This window comes from Trachypithecus francoisi, unplaced genomic scaffold, assembly GCF_009764315.1.
Source record: "Trachypithecus francoisi isolate TF-2019V2 unplaced genomic scaffold, Tfra_2.0 Lachesis_group20, whole genome shotgun sequence".
Lineage (NCBI taxonomy): Eukaryota > Metazoa > Chordata > Mammalia > Primates > Cercopithecidae > Trachypithecus > Trachypithecus francoisi.
This window is the reverse complement of record NW_022681466.1, coordinates 11,631,566-11,651,495: the sequence shown is the minus strand read 5'-3', so window position 1 is coordinate 11,651,495 and position 19,930 is coordinate 11,631,566. Positions and strand designations below refer to the sequence as shown.

The 19,930-nt window shown below is 56.1% G+C and overlaps 1 protein-coding gene across 5 annotated transcripts in view; it reads right to left on the bottom strand.

Moving 5' to 3' along the window:
* The window catches only part of CARD14 (caspase recruitment domain family member 14), a 34,170-nt gene that overhangs the window by 2,221 nt on the left and 12,019 nt on the right, over positions 1 to 19,930 (bottom strand). The window contains exons 6-20 of one of the 5 annotated variants that reach the window (XM_033182505.1): positions 19,501 to 19,620; positions 18,477 to 18,602; positions 17,906 to 18,055; positions 16,447 to 16,563; positions 13,755 to 13,897; positions 13,456 to 13,550; positions 10,607 to 10,670; positions 10,178 to 10,370; positions 5,917 to 6,043; positions 5,371 to 5,608; positions 4,237 to 4,303; positions 3,423 to 3,537; positions 2,546 to 2,716; positions 2,109 to 2,230; positions 49 to 164 (exon numbers count right to left, since the gene is read on the bottom strand). In XM_033182505.1, the coding sequence (XP_033038396.1) occupies positions 49 to 164; positions 2,109 to 2,230; positions 2,546 to 2,716; positions 3,423 to 3,537; positions 4,237 to 4,303; positions 5,371 to 5,608; positions 5,917 to 6,043; positions 10,178 to 10,370; positions 10,607 to 10,670; positions 13,456 to 13,550; positions 13,755 to 13,897; positions 16,447 to 16,563; positions 17,906 to 18,055; positions 18,477 to 18,602; positions 19,501 to 19,620 (1,964 nt within the window). Of the gene's footprint in view, positions 1 to 48; positions 165 to 2,108; positions 2,231 to 2,545; positions 2,734 to 2,868; positions 3,028 to 3,412; positions 3,538 to 4,236; positions 4,304 to 5,367; positions 5,609 to 5,916; positions 6,044 to 10,177; positions 10,371 to 10,606; positions 10,671 to 13,455; positions 13,551 to 13,754; positions 13,898 to 16,446; positions 16,564 to 17,905; positions 18,056 to 18,476; positions 18,603 to 19,500; positions 19,621 to 19,930 lie in introns of those variants that run through there. The other 4 variants (XM_033182504.1, XM_033182506.1, XM_033182507.1 and 1 more) reach the window with 4 other exon arrangements.

Genomic DNA, 19,930 nt, shown 5'->3' with positions numbered 1-19,930 from the left:
CCCAGGAGCCACTTCAAAGCCCCTGCCTAACTCCCAGCGTGCACCTACTTGAGCTTCTTTGCCATCTTGTCGTTGACAGAGACGTGGATGACAATGGGGAAGATGTCCATCCTGTGCAGGGCGCAGACACTGTCCAGCCGCACGTCCAGGAGGGCATGGGTGTTCTTTGTGGGAGGGAGAGGGAGAAGTGAGTCAAGATCACCAGCCTCTGAGGAAGCAAAGGGAGCCCACGCCCAGGTCTGAAGGGCCCTCCGGACAGGCTGAGGGCAGGGCAGGAGCTGGGGAGAGCTGAATTTTGTAGAGAAGATGGGGGAAGAGAGCTTGTCACTTTCTTTTCTTTTTTCTTTTTTTTTTTTTTTTTGAGACAGAGTCTCGCTCTGTCGCCTAGGCTGTAGTGCAGTGGCGCAATCTCAGCTCACTACAGGCTCCGCCTCCCAGGTTCACACCATTCTCCTGCCTCAGCCTCCTGAGTAGCTGGGACTACAGGCACCTGCCACTACACCCGGCTAATTTTTTGTATTTTTAGTAGAGACAGGGTTTCACAGTGTTAGCCAGGATGGTCTCGATCTCGATCTCATGAGGTGATCCGCCCGCCTCAGCCTCCCAAAGTGCTGGGATTACAGGTGTGAGCCACTGCGCCCGGCCCACTTTTAATTTTTTTAGGTTTTAAATTTTTTGTAGAGACGGGTGTCTCACTGTGCTGCTCAGGCTGGTCTCAAACTCCTGGGCTCAAGCAGTCTTCCCGCCTAGGCCTCCCAAAGTGTGGGGATTACAGGCATGAGCCACTGTGCCCAGCCACTTTCTTCTCTTTTATTTTTTAATTTTTTTTTTTTTTTTTTGTTGAGATGGAGTCTTGCTCTGTCGCCCAGGCTGGAGTGCAGTGGCCGGATCTCAGCTCACTGCAAGCTCCGCCTCCCGGGTTTACGCCATTCTCCTGCCTCAGCCTCCCGAGTAGCTGGGACTACAGGCGCCCGCCACCTCGCCCGGCTAGTTTTTTGTATTTTTAGTAGAGACGGGGTTTCACTGTGTTCGCCAGGATGGTCTCGATCTCCTGACCTCGTGATCCGCCCGTCTCGGCCTCCCAAAGTGCTGGGATTACAGGCTTGAGCCACCGCGCCCGGCCTATTTTTTAATTTTTTTTTAGAGACAGGGGTCTCACTGTGTTGCTCAGGCTGGTCTTGAACTCCTGGGCTCAAGCGATCCTCTCACCTCGGCTTCCCAAAGTGCTGGGATGACAGGTGTGAGCCCCAGGCCCAGATGAGTTTGCCACTTTCTAAATGAGGCTGCTTGCTGTGCAGTCTTAAGAGTTTCCATCCCGGCCGGGCGCGGTGGCTCAAGCCTGTAATCCCAGCACTTTGGGAGGCCGAGACGGGTGGATCACGAGGTCAGGAGATCGAGACCATCCTGGTCTACACGGTGAAACCCCGTCTCTACTAAAAAAATACAAAAAACTAGCCGGGTGAGGTGGCGGGCGCCTGTAGTCCCAGCTACTCGGGAGGCTGAGGCAGGAGAATGGCGTAAACCCAGGAGGCGGAGCTTGCAGTGAGCCGAGATCGCGCCACTGCACTCCAGCCTGGGCGACAGAGCTAGACTCCGTCTCAAAAAAAAAAAAAAAAAAAAAAAGAGTTTCCATCCCTTTGATTTTTCACTGTGAAAATCTAGAAATTGTGAGCTCTGGGGACTGAGGCGAACTTGGCATGGAGCCCTGCCAACCCCTACAGGAGGCACCCTGATGCCAGACTCTGCTTCCCATGCCTGTGCAGACACAAAGCTATGGTTCACGGGGAGCTGCTTTTCCTGCGTGTGCGTCTTCAAACATGGAGAGTGTCGTTATCTGAGATTTATTCATTCTTGAACAAATATCTATTAAACATCCCCCAAGCTGAGAAAACAGAGACTCAAGGAGCTGGGAGACCTCACCCATGGTCCCGTGGATCCTAACTGGCTGAGACGAGGTTTGGGCTCCTCCTGGGGTGTTGGGGCCCAGAGGTCAGCGACAAGGTCACCCAGGTCCAGGTCGGTCCCTGCACCTTTATCTCATCCCACTCCTCTGCATTCCCGAAACCCTTCCCAGGACAGCTCCCCTGCCACCCCGCCCTTGCCCTCACCTTTTCCATGAGGGACTCCACAGCATGGCGGGTCACCCAGCAGCGGCCCCCAGACACCTCTCCCTCCTGGACGATGTCCCCTCTTTGGCTCCAGGCCTCATACTCCTCCTGGCTCAAGTACTCTACAGGTGACATTGGGCAGGGCTGTCATACACCAGCTGCCTGGGGGTCCGAGGGAGCCCCATGGTAAACGCCCCTGTCCCCGTGGACCCCGCCAGCCCTGGGAGAAGCTCTTCTTAGGGCATCCACTCAACAAACCTGACCCTGCACCCCCCCTTGTGCCCTGCACCTCCATCCTGAACTATCTGGACACAGCAGGTGAGTGTGGGAATGCACGTAGTGGGCGAGGGAAGGAGAGAGGGAAGGAGGAGGGAGGAAGAGGAGAAGGGAGGAAGGGGTGGAGGGAGGGGTAGAGGGATTCCCAGGCAACAGCACACCTGCCAGGCACTTCTTAAACCCTTGGAGGAGGCAGAGCTTCTCGCTCAGGATCTTCCCAACCACTCTGGGCACGAAGAGCACAGGCCGGGGCCGGGCAGGTCGATGGGGCCGCACCAGGGTGTAGGGCACCAGGGTGAAGCAGCTCTCGGCCCAGAAGCACGCGCTGGAGCCTGTGGAGGAGAGGACCCTGAGGGTGGGTGAGGCTGCGGCAGCCCCCCGCCAGCCCACCCTGCCCTGGGAGGGACTGGGTCTGCTTTGCTCACTGCAGCAGCCCCAACACCTAGAATTCCAAGCGCACAGGCTCAGCGGACACAGGACTCACTCCGAGTTCCACAGCCCCTGGCCGAGCGGCTCCTTTGCACGTGGGTTACACAGCTTTGTGGCTCTCCAGGCACCGCTTTGCAGCCTGCAACTTAATCCTGTTTTCCTCTAGGCCCAAGGGAGGATGGCGGAAGCCAGGATCTTCTTCCTTCCAAAGGATCTGGGAGAGCGGCACCCTTCTCCTCAGCCATCCTCCCAGGGTGCAGCGTCCCAGCCCTCCCTCTGTCCTGGGCCCCTGTACTCCTCTCCTGAACTTTTTTTTTTTTTTTCCTGAGACGGAGTTTTGCTTTTATCACCCAGGCTGGAGTGCAGTGGCGCCATCTCGGCTCACTGCCACCTCTGCCTCCCGGGTTCAAGCAATTCTTCTGCCTCAGCCTCCCGAGTAGCTGGGACTACAAGTGTGAGCCACCACGCCCAGCCCCATGATTCTTGAAGAGCAGATCTTGGCCTAAATGGGTGGCATCCCCCGGCCCCAGCTGACCAACTAGCAGCAGCTCCGAAAGCCCCTCATCCGCTCGGAGCCAGCGGCCCCTGTGCCAGCTCACCAGGCCTCACCCTCCATCGTGCTGGGGTCCAGCTGGCCCCTGTCAAAGGACGAACACAGAGGGCTGGCCTTGGCTTTGTCCATACTGACGATGCGGACCAGCTTCTGTGGTCCCCCAGAAGACGGCTGAAAGAGGGACGGAGAAGGGATGAGGAGAAGCTGTTGAAGCCATCAACACGGGCCCAGCACCCCCTGTCTTCACACCCTACCCCATCAAATCCAGTGTGGTCTCTGCACTATCAGACTGTGCCCACTGAACAGCCAGGATGCCCAGGGCCCGTGCCAGGGGGTGGGAGTGGGGAGGGGGTCCTCAGGTCAACAGCCACAAAGCAGGGCCCTACAGTGAGGGGCAGGCTGCAAAGGCAGGTGGAAGGGCAGAGGTCTCCCCCGTGCCCAGCCCTGCATCATCGGTGGGGGACTGGCTGAGCACTGTCCTGTGGTTCTTAGCATGGAACCACTGCATGGACAGGCAGGTGCTTAGCAACCTGCCAAGCGTCCCGTGTCTGAAGAGCACAAAGGTGTCTGATGCAGAGGAATGGGAATTCAGGGGAGATGATTGGCACTGGGGTGACCTGGGAGTGATGCAGAGACTCAGATACTCTGAGAGCAGCATGAGGTGTGTCTACACTGTGCAAGAGCCTGTAGGCTGGGCGGGGGCTGCAGACCCTACCCTGATTTGAAGGGGCCCAGAGGAGAGACAGGTGGGGTCACCCTCCTCCAATCAGCAGCCCACACTCTCCACACGGTGCCCCCTGCCTCCCTGCCAGCACTGAGCCCCTCCTCCAGCCCACCCCAGTGGGGGCCAGGCCCCTCCTGGAGCCTCACCTTGCGGGTGACGGCGCACTGCTGAGTCATGTCCTGGATGAGGGCTATGAGCTGCTGCTGAGCCCTGCGGAGAATAGGAGAGGCCCTGACCCAGCTGCCTCCTGCCAGGAGAGCGGGGCAGGGGAGAGCCAAGCAGGGGAGAATGGGGGAGATGGCTGAGTGGGAGAGGAGGCCCTCTACCTAGAGCTCCACACACCCCTTTGCTGCAGGCCAGAGCGCTCCACCCTGGCGGCCATCCCAGTCTCCAGAGCTTTCAAAAGACTCCAGGGCCTCAGTCCACCTCTGGAGATGCTGATTGACTTGTCCCGGGGCGGGACCCAGGGGGTGCTGTTGAGCAGCCAGTGTACAAGGCCCCCCCCTCCAGAACCTCAATATTCATGGTGGGTCTGTGACCTGCAGCCTGGAGTCACCAAGAGAGCTGTTAGAAATGCAGAGTGCCAGGCCTCTCCCTAGACCTGCTGGCTCCGATCCCCAGGGGACTTGAGTTTGCAATAAGTGATGGGGGTGCTGAGCTCAACACCTGTGCTTTCTAGCACTGTGCGTTCCGTGCACTTGAACCTTGGAGCCTCCCATAGGCTGATCTAGAGCAATGGTTTTCAACGGAGCAAGGCAGGGGGCAGTGTCACTCCTCAGGGAGGGTGACCAGCTGTCCCAGCTTGCCCAGGACCAAGGGGCTTCCCTGCAAGTGGGGCTTTCAGTGCTAAGACCAAGACTGTCCTAGGAGAACCAGGGGACCCTTGGCAACATATGGAGACATTTCTGGTTGTCACAACTGGGGCACGGGAGTGCTCCCGGCATCCTGGGTAGGGAGGCCAGGGATGCTGCTCAACATCCTGCAGTGCCCAGGACGGCCCCACCACAAACAGAGATCCAGCCCCAAATGTCCATGGTACTAGAGCTGAGAAACCCAGATCTAGAATGTTCTAGAATGAACATTTCATTTGCAAGATATAAAGCATCCATCACAAAGAAACAACATCTTCAGCAGTGATCTTGGCAGGCTTCCCTCCTTAGGGGGTCTCACCACGCCTACCCGCTATTGCTGGGCAGGAGGAGGAAGCCGAGGCAGGCTGGGTGCCATTTCCCCGTGGGCCTCTCTGGGGACACACGGAGCTCGCGGCAGCTGCTCACCCAGAGTAGTTGGGGATGGTACCGTGCACAGCAGCATCCTTCATGGTGTAAGGGTTCACGCGGTGGGCGTGCCAGCAGCCGCAGCCCTGGAACATGGTGTCGGTGACGTGGAGGACCTCGTTGCAATGCACTTGCAGCTCCTCCTTGGCCCTCCCCTCCATGGCCAGGTTGACCCGGATGTAGAATGAGTCCCCCGAGGTCGCCACTTTGGCCTCCAGGTCCTGGAGTAGCCTCTTATAACCTGATAAAAGGGGACACGAGCCACAGATGAGCTGCAAATATGAGCCCGCGCGAGGAAGGTTGCAGAAAATTAAAGTAGGAGAGAAGAAAGGACCCTCCGCAGTCTCAGAAGCCGCTCTGGCACTGGAGTCCGCGGGTGGGAGGTTTCCAGCTGGCTTGGGGGCCTCCCGGGGACCTGGGGCACAGCCTGGCTGATCCTCTCCTGGCTCTGGGGGGACCCTGGCTGCTGGGCGTATAGAGCCACCAGGGACCTAAGGGTCCCGGAGACTGGCCAGGCAGCTGTGCACGCGAGAGGAGTGGTGTGCGTACCATCCATGTTGACCTTCACAGACAGGCAGCAGAAGCCGTCCACCCTCCTGAGAAGCCCCACGGCCTGTTCCAGGGTCGTGTCCTCCAGGACTGCCTTGAACAAGGGCTCTGAGGCTTCGTAATCAACCTGAAGGCAAGTGGAGAAGGTCAGTCTCTTTCCCCGGGACGCTGAATCCAGCCAGGATGCAGAGGGCACTGAGGCAAGGCGTGGGCCAGGCCTGGAGTAGGACCACTGCCTGCACGCCTTGGCCAAAACAAAGCTGCACCACCAGAGCCTCTGTGCGGCCTTCAGACCTCTAGTGATGCATGCTACACATGGTCCTGGCCAAAGAGTCAACTGCCAACCCTTCCCCAACCCGTCCACTGTCGAGGTTGCGGGTTCTTTGTGATAAGCACTTTCCTCTCTTGAAGAAAAGAAAAGAAAGGACCTTGGTTCTAGAACATTCAAGAGCATTCTAGATAGGTAGATAGGGGTTTCTTTCTTTTTCTTTGAGATGGAGTCTCGCTCTGTTGCCCAGGCTGGAGTGCAGTGGCGCGATCTCTACTCACTGCAAGCTCCGCCTCCCAGTTCACGCCATTCTCCTGCCTCAGCCTCCCAAGTAGCTGGGGCTACAGGCGACCACCACCTTGCCCGGCTAATTTTTGTATTTTTAGTAGAGACGGGGTTTCACTGTGTTAGCCAGGATGGTCTCGATCTCCTGACCTCGTGATCTGCCCGTCTCGGCCTCCCAAAGTGCTGGGATTACAGGCGTGAGCCACCGCGCCCGGCCGATAGGGGTTTCTTAGCTTTGGGATCATTCTGTGCTGCTGCGGGCTGTCCCGGGCCCTATAGGATGCAGAGTGGCATCCCCAGCCTTCACCCACCCGCTGCCCTGGCTCTCCACCCACAGCCTTCCCCACTGTGAAGGCCCACCCCCCGCAGGGCTTCCACCATCCACTTCATTTCTTCTTGATATTGTTCTAAGCTTAGGAGAGTAAATCTTTTTACGATACAAAATTAGGATGTGTTTTAACACCATTAGAATTGAATTGGCCCCCTTAGGATATCGGGACTGTCTCCCTGAACACTGTCAAGGGGCTCTGTTGCTTGAACTGCCTCAGAGCTGATCATTGGAACCTTAAGAGCAGGGTCCCCTGCCCCTGGGCCACAGACTGGTCCTGGTCCCTGGTCTGTTAGGACCCGGGCCACACAGCAGGAGGGCGTGGTGGGCAAGTGAGCATTACGGCCTCAGCTCCGCCTCCTGTCAGCTCAGCACAGCAGTAGATTCTCACAGGAGTGTGAGCCCTGCTGTGAACTGCACGTGCGCGGGATCTGGGTTTCACGCTCCTTATGAGAATCTAATGCCTGATGATCTGTCGCTGTCTCCTGTTACCCCAGATGGGACCGTCTTGTTGCAGGAAAACCAGCTCAGGGCTCCCACTGATTCTGAATTATGGTTCAGGGTATAATTCTTTCATTACATATTACAGTGTAATAAGAATAGAAAAGTGTACAATCAATGTAACGTGCTTGAATCATCCCAAAACCATCCCCCGCAACCCAGTCTGTGGAAAAGCTGTCTTCCATGAAGCCAGTCCCTGGTGCCAGAAAGTTTGGGGACTGCCGCTTAAGAGGACAATTAGAAATGTAAAGAAGGGGCATGGTGGCTGACGCCTGTAATCCCAGCACTTTGGGAGGCCGAGGTGGGTGGATCACTCGAGGTCAGGAGTTCGAGATCAGCCTGGCCAACATGGTGAAACCTCGTCTCTACTAAAAATATAAAAATTAGCCGGGTGTGGTGGCGCACGCCTGTAATCCCAGCTACTCGGGAGGCTGAGGCAAGAGAATTGCTTGAACCAAGGAGGTGGAGGCTGCAGTGAGCCAAGATCACACCACTGCACTCCAGTCTGGGCAACAGAGCAAGACTCCGTCTCGAAAAAAAAAAAAAAAAAAAAAGAAAGAAATGTAAAACAGGGTTTCTGGGGTCATGTGGAGGACACGAAGGACACTTGGATTAGGAGCTCCATGTGCTATCATTCGAGCCCTGGGGAAGCTCAGCATTTGGACAGCCTGTTCCAAGGGGGCAGTGAGGGGTGCATGGAACACTCCTGTTGAAGGGATTCAGCCACATCCTCTCCCCTCCTCTGTGCTCACCGTCCCACCCCAGAGCCCCCATCCCCAGTCCCCTCCTGGGGGCCGCAGGGTGAGCCTGTGGGATGAGGTGAAGCCCATCTTGCACATTTCTTGGTTTAAAAAGTTTTTCATATTAAGAAAGCACTGTGCGGCCGGGCGCGGTGGCTCAGGCCTGTAATCCCAGCACTTTGGGAGGCCGGGACGGGCGGATCACGAGGTCAGGAGATCGAGACCATCCTGGCTAACCCGGTGAAACCCCGTCTTTACTAAAAAATACAAAAAACTAGCCGGGCGACGTGGCAGGCGCCTGTAGTCCCAGCTACTCGGGAGGCTGAGGCAGGAGGAGAATGGCGTGAACCCGGGAGGCGGAGCTTGCAGTGAGCTGAGATCCGGCCACTGCACTCCAGCCTGGGCGACAGAGCGAGACTCCGTCTCAAAAAAAAAAAAAAGAAAGAAAGAAAGCACTGTGCTTTTCTTTTCCTTTTTCTTTTTTTTTTTTTTTTTTGAGACCGAGTCTCACTCTGTCGCCCAGGCTGGAGTGCAGTGGCACGATCTCAGCTCACTGCAACCTCCACCTCCCAGGTTCAAGTGATTCTCCTGCCTCAGCCTCCTGAGTAGCTGGGATTATAGATATCAGCCACCGTGCCTGGCTTTTTTTTTTTTTTTTTTTTTTGAGACAAGGTCTTGCTCTGTCACCCAGGCTCGAGTGCAGTGGTGCAATCATAGCTCACTGCAGCCTCAATCTCCTGGGCTCAGGTATCTGAGTAGCTAGGACTACAGGCATGCACCACTGTGCCCAGAAGTATTTTTTTTCCTAAAGTTTAATAATTCTGCTTCTGCTTTTAGGCCACATCAAAGTCACCCTCTCCCCATGTATTCACTTAATAATAATTAGTTAGATTGTACTTTTTTTTGAAACAGAGTCTGACTCTGTCACGCAGACTGGAGTACAGTGGTGCAATCTTGGCTTACTGCAACCTCTGCTTCCCGTGCTCAAGAGATTCTCCTGCCTCAGCCTCCCAAGTAGTTGGGACTACTTGGCGCCCACCACCACGCCTGGCTAATTTTTGTATTTTTAGTAGAGATGGGGTTTTGCCATGTTGGCCAGGCTGGTCTCGAACTCCTGACCTCAAGTGATCTGCCTGCCTCAGCCTCCTGCTGGGATTACAGGCGTGAGTCACTGCGCCCGGCCAGGTTGTACATTTGTGTCCATTTATCTTCTCAGCAGTTTTGTGCATTTTATAACAACAAAAAAAAAGTTTTAGAAAATGTCCCCAAATTAGCCGGGCATGGTAGCACATGCTTGTGGTCTGGTCTCAGCTACTTAAGAGGCTGAGGTGGGAGGATCAATTGAGCCTGGGGAGGTCGAGCTGTGATTGCACCACTGCACTCGAGCCTGGGTGACAGAGCGAGACCCTGTTTCAAAAGAACAAAACAAAAAAAAGAAAAGATCGATGGCTCACGCCTGTAATCCCAGCACTTTGGGAGGCCGAGGCGGGTGGATCACAAGGTCAGGAGATCAAGATCATTCTAGCTAACACGGTGAAACCCCGTCTCTACTAAAAACACACAAACACAAATTAGCCGGGCGCGGTGGCGGGCGCCTGTAGTCTCAGCTACTCAGGAGGCTGAGGCAGGAGAATGGCGTGAACCCCGGAGGCGGAGCTTGCAGTGAGCGGAGATTGCGCCACTGCACTCCAGCCTGGGTGACAGAGCGAGACTCCATCCCCCTCCCCAAAAAAAAGAAAAGAAAAGAAAAGAAATGCCCCAGTGGTTAAAATAGTGAATTATATGTCATGTGTATTTGAAATGCCCCAATGGTTAAAATAGTGAATTATATGTCACGTGTATTTTACTGCACACACCAAAGTGACCGCCACCAGCCCTGTCAAAGGGCCTCAAGCAAAGACCCCTGGTCAGAAGTGCTGCATGGCAGCGGCCACCGCGGGTGGTGTGCTGGGTTCCCCACGGCACGACTCTCATTTATAAATGAGCGGAACGCTTTACATCAGCCCAGGAAAGAGCAGGGGCCTAGCCCAGAGTGGATCTGCATGGTCTGGGGGATCTGAAGTCTGTCTGGGTCGCCCCACCCACTGCCGCTGCCCCCATGAAGAGCCCGGGGGACAGGAGGGGCCTCGTGCGACTCACCATCACGATCTGGGTGCCCGGGCGCAAGGCCATCTGGTCCGCTGCCGAGCCCGGGGTGACCCGGTGGATGAAGATGCCTGTGAGGTTCCCACCGATGACGCTGATCTGCTCCAGCAACGCATCCCCCTGGAACGCCAGCACCGTGATCTGGCTCAGGATCCTGCGGGCTGGCCTCCGCCGCATGAGGACGCTGCTGCAGGCCGGGAGATGACCGGCTTATGCACTGCCCAGAGTAGGAGAGCCGGCAAGGCCACCTCTCCATTGCTTCCCTCTGGCCCCAGTGTTCTGGAATTCTCTTCCCCCTCCATGGCCCCATGTGCTGGGAAATGCTGTCACCTCCCAGTGGTGATAGGACACTCAGCCTCTGCTCTGCCACCCCCTGGCCCTGGTTCCCCAGCCAGCCTCAGAGGGCTCCCCCCTGCTGCTCACCTCTCTGAGACATCAAGGCTTCCAGGTGAGAATGGCTGCAGGCTGCTTTCCAGCTGGGGAAGGTCTGGGAGGAAGCCAAGAGCTCACAGATCTTGGTCACCGCACTGCTGATGGGGCTTCCTGTAACCTCAGCCCCTTCTCCCTCAGCCTCAGGCACCCCGTGCCTGTTCCATCGTCTGTGCTGAGGCTGAACTTTCTCTTCCTCCACCCCTTCCTCAATGCTTGGACACTGATTTCATCTTTCCTAAAATCACTGTAACTAGTGAGGAGCTGCAACTGGGAGGGTCTGAGCACCACATGCTATTTTGTGATATTTGAATGGGTTGCCAACATTTTTTTTTTTTTTTTTTTTTGAGACGAGTCTTGCTCTGTTGCCCAAGCTGGAGTGCAGTGGCGCTATCTTGACTCACTGCAAGCTCGGCCTCCTGGGTTCACGCCATTCTCCTGCCTCAGCCTCCCAAGTAGCTGGGACTACAGACGCTGCCACCTCACCCGGCTAGTTTTTTGTATTTTTTAGTAGAGACGGGGTCTCACCGTGTTCGCCAGGATGGTCTCAATCTCCTGACCTTGTGATCCGCCCGTCTCGGCCTCCCAAAGTGCTGGGATTACAGGCTTGAGCCACCGCGCCCGGCAGGTTGCCAACATTTGAAAGACAGGAAGATTTCACCTAAAATCTGGATTTCTGGCTTCACTTGAAAAAATATCTGCTGTAACCCTGGGGCTGCATTTCTGCACTGACCTGTATTTCTGCATGGACCTGCATTTCAGGACTGGCCTGCATTTCTGCACTGACCTGTATTTCTGCATGGACCTGCATTTCAGGACTGGCCTGCATTACTGCACTGACCTGTATTTCTGTATGGACCTGCATTTCAGGACTGGCCTGCATTACTGCACTGACCTGTATTTCTGCATGGACCTGCATTTCAGGACTGGCCTGCATTTCTGCACTGACCTCCATGTCTGCATGGACCTGCACTGGCCTGCCTTTCTTTCTTTTTTTTTTTTTTTGAGACAGTCTCGCTCTGTCCCCCAGGCTGGAGTACAGTGGCGTGATCTCGGCTTACTGCAACCTCCGCCTCCCGGGTTCAAGCAATTCTTCTGCCTTAGCCTCCTGAGTAGCTGGGACTACAGGCATGCACCACCACACCTGGATAATTTTTCATATTTTTAGTAGAGACGGGATTTCACCATGTTGACCAGGCTGGTCTTGAACTCCTGACCTCGTGATCCACCTGCTTTGGCCTCCCAAAGTGCTGGGATTACAGGTGGGAGCCACTGCGCCCAGCCCTGGCCTGCCTTTCTACATGGATCTGCATTTCTTTTGTTGTTGTTAGTGTTCTTGAGATGGAGTCTCGCTCTCTTGCTAGGCTGGAGTACAGTAGCGCGATCTTGGCTCACTGCAACCTCCGCCTCCCAGGTTTGAGTGATTCTCCTGCCTCAGCCTCCCGAGTAGCTGGAACTATAGGTGTTCACCACCACTCCCAGCTAACTTTTGTATTTTTAGTAGAGACGAGGTTTCACCATGTTGGCCAGGATGGTCTCGATCTCTTGACCTCGTGATCCACCCGCCTTGGCCTCCCAAACATGGACCTGCATTTCTACGCAGACCTGCGCTACTGTACTTCACTGCATTTCCACGCTGGCCTGCTTTTCTATGTGGCAGCAATCACTGGCACTGGCCAGCGGCTGCTTGCTCCTTACCCCAGACCCCTCTGCTTCCCAGCTGGTGGTGGCAGGTCTCTGAGTTGTCAATCCTAGGACTAGAGGCTCCCCAGGGTCTCCCAAGCTCTAGCATTTTACTGTACAGCCTGTGAGCACCCGAGCCAGGGAGCAGCCTGCCAGGGTCCACGGCTGCAAGTCTCACTCTGTGAACCACACAGGAGAACCAGGGCCAGCACAGACCTAAGAGTTCCCTAGGCCTGGCTCACAGGCAAAAACCCACTGGGATCACATTCAAAGCCAGTGAAATGAGGTGTGTACTCTGGATGTATTTGAGGTCAATGCCACTAAAAGTATATGCAACCAGGGCATTACGCAGAATCCTCACAGAGGAAAAATCAAGATGAATAAGCTCTCCCTTCTTATCTCACATCTAATTTAGATATGCCTTGGGTGGACTCTCTCAATTTATCACTGTTATACATAAAAACGTGTATGAGTCCCCAGAGATGAAGGTTTCTTGTCATGCCACCCACAGAAGGCACCTGGGCAGTGTGGGGCACTTTCGCCCCCTGGTGGCCATGAGGTGAATTCCAGATGGGGAGCAAAGCACCTACTGTGTGTAAGGCCAAAGGCTGGGCGCCAGTTGCGCTGAGGTGGAAAAGCTAAGGCACCCACCCGCGATGGGCCCATGGACTTTGGAAGGAGAGAGGGCTGGTCCAATCACAAACAGAAATGAGCCACAAGAGAAGCACGAGGCCTTAGGGCCAGCGCCTGAGAGGAGAGATGCTCCCTTCAGGTAGATGTCACGCTGTGCCTGGCCTCAGCCTGGCACCACTAAGCGACCCTGCCTGCTGCCGTCTGAAACCACTAGGAAGCCCAAGCGTTACAGATCAGAGCAAGGGGCTGGGTGCTGAGCGGGGCGTGGATGAAACACAACGTCCCTGGCTCTAGGGAAAAACACAAGGACGCCAGCAAACAGAGCGCAGCTGGCCTTTGGCTGATGCTGGCTGGCAGGCAGGACTTTCCCAAAGTGCAAGATCGAGGCCAACGTCAAGGCCCAGGGCAGAAGCTGAGCTCTGCTTCTATCTGCTCTTTCCCTGGAGAGAGGCCCCGGCCTTCTCATCAGCTCCCTGCTCTGCCCAGGGAGGTGGGCTGCTGTGGAGTTCAGGGTTGGGCACGCTCACCTGCTCTGTCTAGGGGCTCATCATCCAGGTGTGGGTCGCCCGCCTTAGCTCCCGGCGGGGCTCCTGGATCTCCCTCCAGGATTTCCAGGCAGCTGCTGCAAAGCGCAAGAAGCAGCAGGCTCAAACTGCATCACCTGCTCCCTCTGAGTCCCCACGCCCCAAGCACTGGCCCCCAGCACCTGCCAGCTCCGGGGCTTTGAGGGCAGGAGCTGCTGCCTGCAACCCCCAGATGCCCTGAGGTCTAGGTGGGTGTCTCTGGTGAGTTGCCAGGAAGGACCCCAGTGCCACACGTGCTCTACCTGAAAGACCAGGGTTCTTCCCCGAAGTCCTCGGCCACCCGCTTGTACAGGGACTGCTGGCTGGGGGGCGCGGGGCTGCTGGAGCGGAAGCTGTCTGCCAGCTCGCGGCTGGATGTGTTGCTTAGGTCCGACCAGAGCTGAGACTGGAGGAGGGAGAACAGAGGTCAGCGGGGCACGCATGAGGACACCCCGAGACTCCTCCCACGGTGTAGAGAGAGTGAGCCACAGTGAGAACTGAGTGGAGAGGAGGCAGCAGGAGGGGAAGGAAATGTGACCCCACGTGACATGGGGTCACATACACTGAGCGCCTGCTGTATGCCAGGCACTGGGGTCACATACACTGAGCGCCTGCTGTATGCCAGACACTGGGGTGACATGCAGTGAGCGCCTGCTGTATGTCAGGCACTCTATTAGCTGCTTGGCTTAGTTCTCAGGGTAAATCTGTAAGGCAGTGCTGCTGTCCCATTTGACATATAAAGTGATGTAGTTTGGCCATGTGTTCCCACCCAAATCTCACCTTGAATTGTAATAATTCCCTCATGTCAAGGGTGGGACCAGGTGGAGATAACTGAATCATGGGGTCCGTTTCTCCCATGCTGTTCTCGTGATAGTGAGTGAGTTCTTACAAGATCTGATGGTTTTATAAAGGGCTTCCCCCTTTCCTGAGCACTCATTCTCTCTCCTGCCGCTCTGTGAAGAGGTGCCTTCTGCCGTGATTGTAAGTTTCCTGAGGCCTCTCTAGTCATGCTGAACTGAGTCAATTAAACTTCTTTCTTTATAAATTACCCAATCTCGGGTATGTCTTTACCATCAGCATGAGAACAAACTAATGCACAAAGCAACTGAGGCCCAGAGAGGTTGAGTTAGCGGCTAGGGAGGGCAGGCTGCATTCAGAATGAACACTGACGAGTGTGACGTGCGAGACACTGAGGCCACCCGGTGTGTGGGGTAGGTCTGAGTCCGGCCCCTTCTTTCACTAATAAGTATTCCTGGAGCAGCTACTATGTGCAAGGTCCTTTGATGGTGTCAGATGTATGTCTGAGGACAGGCACCATCCTTGGTGTGGGGGAACCAATGGGTGCCCATGGACCAGTGAGGTGGAGTGAGGCATTCCAGGGCTGTGGGCGACATGGGCAGGGCAGGGAGGCCAGGGTGGACTCTTTGGAGAAAGTGGCACAGACAGAGGAGTGAGGTGGAGTGTGTGTGGGGGGCACATTCCAGACAGAGAGAGCAACAGAGCAGTGGCACACAGAGAGCCCAGGAAGTAGGAGGCAGTCCCCCTAGAGCGGCCAGATTAGAAAGCCAGGGCAGGAGGAGCATGGCTGGAGGGAAGCTGATCGGTCAGTTGCCCACGAGGTCGGTGAATGAGGACGGTCTGTCCTGGTGAGCAGAGCTGCTGGGAGCCAGTTCTGAGCACCTGAGTTCCCTTCCCTTCCCTCCCCGATCCGACCCACCCCCAGGGAAGGGAAACATGGCTGGACTCTGTCCTGTGGGGAATGGGGGGCACAGAGGGGCATTAAGGCAGATGCGAGAGTCAATTCAGTTCAGGGTTTGGGCTGCCCTGGCCCAGGGAGTCCCAGCACTGACAGTGACATCTTCCCCTTGTGTGCACTCAGTGTTCTGGGGAAGATCCTGGCCTCCCCCGACTCTTTGAGTGGCCGGGGGCAAGTGAGCCTGGGCCTGATGCGCTTGGGGTGCTGCTGGGATGGTCCAGGAAGGTCCACCCCAAGGCATGGCAAAGGGATGTCAGGCTCACCTGCCTCTCACCCTCCCTCCCTCCCGGCTCCCAGCATCCTGCGGCACTGGGACTTTGACCCCAGCATCCTCATGCCACATGCCCACTGTGGTGGGACCGCCTCTTTACTTTGCCAAAGGGTGAGGGCAGATGCCAGAGACCTGAGGCTCCAGAAACCACAGTGAGGCTGGCATCCCAGGAACTGTCTGTACCAGGTTGAATCGGGTCCCCTGGAAACTCGTGTCCGGGGACCGTCTGTGCCAGGTTGAATTGGGTCCCTTGGAAACTCATGTCCGGGGACTGTCTGTGCCAGGTTGAATCGGGTCCCCTGGAAACTCATATCTGGGGACCGTCTGTGCCAGGTTGAATTGGGTCCCCTGGAAACTCATGTCCACCCTGCAAACTGTGAATGTGACCTTCTTTAGGAACAGGACTTTCAGACGGGTACCCTGTCAGCACTTTGACTTTGGACTTCTGGCCTCCAGGACTGTGACAGAATCAACCTCTGATGTTTAAAACTCTCGCAATAGGGCCAGGTGCAGTGGCTCATGCCTGTAATCTCAGCACTTTGGGAGGCTGAGGCCGGCAGATCATTTGAGGTCAGGAGTTCAAGACCAGCCTGGCCAATATGTTGAAACCCCATCTCTACTAAAAATACAAAAATTAGCTGGACATGGTGGCGGGTGTCTGTAATCCCAGCTACTTGGGCAGCTGAGGCAACAGAATCGCTTGAACCTGGGAGGTGGAGGTTGCAGTGAGCCGAAGTCACATCACTGCACTCCAGCCTGGGTCACAGACAGACTCCGTCTCCAAAAGCTAAAATGAACTGTCACAATCACACCAACCTCTTCCCTGTGGGGACAGGGTGGAAGGAGGCCCACTTTTGTCCTGACAGAGCAGCCCCTGGGCTGGCCCAGAGGGTCAAGGCAGTGAGGGAGGTGGGAGGAGCGGCTGTACCTCCGTGGAGCTGGCGAGGCTGCCGTCGCTGTCGCCTCTGGGGCAGATAGCGTGCATCCGCACCAGCCGCTGCTTCTCCCGTGGACAGGGCTCCCTGGTCCTGGCTTCCTGCTTGAGCTGCCAAAGACAGGCCAGACAGGCTGGTTAATTCAGGAAAGGCTCTCGTTCGAGGCCCGTGGGGTTTCTACCAGGTCAGCACCGCCCGCTCCACCCTCCCCAGCAGTTTCCTCTCTCAGCTTCCAGGGAAAAAATCATGTCCCTGTCCTCTGAGCCCGGGACCCCAGCGTCACAGGATCACAGGTGCTGCCAATCAACGGGACTGAAAGAAACCAGCTGGACACACAGCATTTCATTTCTTTTAGAATATGTGTGATTTACCAGTTCTACGAATAATATATAATACACACACACACACACACACAGAAAATTGAAGGTAGGGAAGCAGAACCAGTTAGAGAAGAAAATAAAGGCCGGGCGCGGTGGCTCAAGCCTGTAATCCCAGCACTTTGGGAGGCCAAGACGGGCGGATCACGAGGTCAGAAGATCAAGACCATCCTGGCTAACACTGTGAAACCCCGTCTCTACTAAAAAAAAAATGCAAAAAAACTAGCCGGGCGAGGTGGCGGGCGCCTGTAGTCCCAGCTACTCGGGAGGCTGAGGCAGGAGAATGGTGGGAACCCGGGAGGCGGAGCTTGCAGTGAGCTGAGATCCGGCCACTGCACTCCAGCCTGGGCGACAGAGCCAGACTCCGTCTCAAAAAAAAGAAAAGAAAAGAAAATCCACCCGTCATCTCACACTCAGAATGAGCACAGCCTGCGTGTTGGCGCCTGCCCCAGGGTTTCTGTCTGCGTGCACACGTGTGTTTTCACCATCGATGTGGGACGCTGGCCGTGTAGGGGGTGAGGCCGGAAGGTACGGTGGATTCTGCATGCGGAGGGAGGAGCTCCTGTGCCTCCCTGGGGGCCTGGAGCTGGAGCTGCCCGCCAGCCCAGAGCGAGAGGCTTTCTAAGAATCCCGGCCGTCTGGGAACACGCTCCCTCTGTTACACGTAGGTCTGTCTTTCCGCTCTCAGACGCTGGGCTTTTAAGCATTTCAGGAACACAGCATCTGCACTGCAAATGGCTGCCTGTGGACAGCTTCGAACGCCGCCTGCCACATCCATCACCACACTCGACAGGTTCCAGAACCTTCCACTAAGCTCCCCATTCTATGACACGGAAGCAGACTCTACTTGTCTACTGAGCACCTTCAAGATTTCACGGCGTCATTCACGCGTGGGAGCCGGTGTGTCAGTCAACACAGTGACACTGGGCCATCTCTGCAGGTGCAGCGTGTGACCCAGCCTGGGACCCTGCCAGTCCTCCCAGTGCCTCCCTGGGCCACCCTGGGGCCCAGCTCTGTCCCGCTGTCCCCGCAGCCCCTGCCTGGCCTCCAGCTCGGGTCAGCCAGGAGCACTCACCACACCCGGAGGCTCTGCCTGCAGCTGGCGGAGCTGTGTGCGCAGCTCACAGACCTGGTCTGTCAGCTCAAACACCTGCCTGCGGAGGGAATCCTTCTCCACCAGACTCTGGGAAATCTCTCTCTGAGCACTGTCCCTTGCGGAGTACGCCTGTGGGCCAAGACGGGAGTAAACGGGCCAAGCCATCACCTCGGGGGAGCCTCAGCTAGAGGAGAGCTCTGTTTCTAGCCTGTGTGCATCTGACATCCACTAAATGGCCCACGCTGAGCTGTGCAAACTTAGGATTCATTTCAATTCATGTTTCACGTGTGCAGTTTCAACAAAACCCAATATGTGGGGTGCACTTTCTCAGGGCCATGTGCCAGGAATAAAAGCAAGAAGGATGATAGAGACAGCATGTGGACAATAGGCATGGGGGAGTGAAGAAACTTCGTGTGGACCGGGGAAAGAGACCCTGAAATCTGGGACCAGCTGCCATCAAGGACAGGGAGCCATGAGACTGTCCCCGGAACCAGCCCTCACCTGGGGAAGCAAGCACTGGGTGACGGGGTGGGCCTGGCCTCTTAGGTACCTGGTCTCGCTCCTTCTGCAGCTCGCACACCTGGGCCTGCAGCGCGTTCACCTTCTCCCTGTAGAGCTGGCAGGCCATCTTACTCTTCTGGAACTGCAGCAGGGTCTGTTCTTTCTCTTCCCAGTACTGGACAGAGTGGGACACATGGCCCGTGGAGCTCAGCAGCTCTAAGGGTCTGGGCTGAGGAGGGGGTCGGGGACCCCAGGGGTGGAGGGAAGGAGGTAGCTCTAGGGATGAAATAAGGTCAGTTCTCACTCGTCTCTTTTTTTTTTTTTTTGAGATGGAGACTTGCTGCAATGCCAAGGCTAGAGTGCAGCAGCATGATCTCGGCTCACTGCAACCACTGCTTCCAGGGTTCAAGTGATTCTCGTACCTCAGCCTCCCTAGTAGCTGGGATTATAGGCACACACCACCAGGCCCTCTACTAAAAAAAATATAGCTAATTTTTGTAATTTTAGTAGGGACAGGGTTTCACTGTATTGGCCAGACTGGTCTCGAACTCCTGGCCTCAAGTGATCTGCCTGCCTCAGCCTCCCAAAGTGCTGATTATACGCGTGGGCCACTGTGCCTGGCCTCACTCGTCTCTTAAGTGCTAGATTTCGAGGCACATCAAGACAGTTGCTTAGGCTGATTATATCTGAATTAAAACAATGAGTGGATGTTACATGCATAGTTGTGTTTTGCTTTTTTAATGTCCCAAAAAAACAATTCCCCCTCCCTGTCCTCTTCTCTTCCACCGTCTCCTTTCCTCCCCGTTCCCTGCTCACCTAAGTCCCTGGCTCTCCCTGGGGCCCCAGGCCCTGCAATCCCCTGTGTTTGAATCACACATCTGCCTGACCATGGTCTTAGCTGTGGGGTGTGAGTCGGTGCTCAGGGTGGCGCTGACAAAGCAGGCCGACAGTTTCGTTCAGCAAAATTATGTGAGCTCGGTGTGGATGAAGGAATCTGGCTTCCCCACAGACCTGTCCGCGCCCCTGAGACCAGCCCCAGGAGGGTCACAGGAGAGGAAGGGGTCACACGGCACCTGCTCTCGCTGCCTCTCAGCGGCCACGGCCCGCTCCCGCAGTGAGTGGATGCGCTCCACCAGCTCCTGTCGGCTCCCCCGCGCCTCGTCCAGGCTCTGCTCCAGAATGTCCTTCTCCGCCTGGGGCAGAGAGAGCTCATTTTGGGGTGCTGGCTTCCCCAGAGGCCTGCCCTAGGCAAGCAGAATCCCAAGAAGACGGCGGCAACTTCACAGTCAGTTGTGTGGACGGATGCAGTCTTACTACTGTACACTGGGCAGGAGAGAAGCCACGGAAAAGCCACCCACCACGCCTGGAAAAAGTGCACATTCACGTCCAAGGAGAAGGGAACACAGGAAACTGGTGACCTCTTAGGACACCAGTTCCTCCCTTTACCGGGTCAGCCTTCTCCTTCAGCAGACCTACCGGCAGTTTCGGAGCGAGGAAGAAACC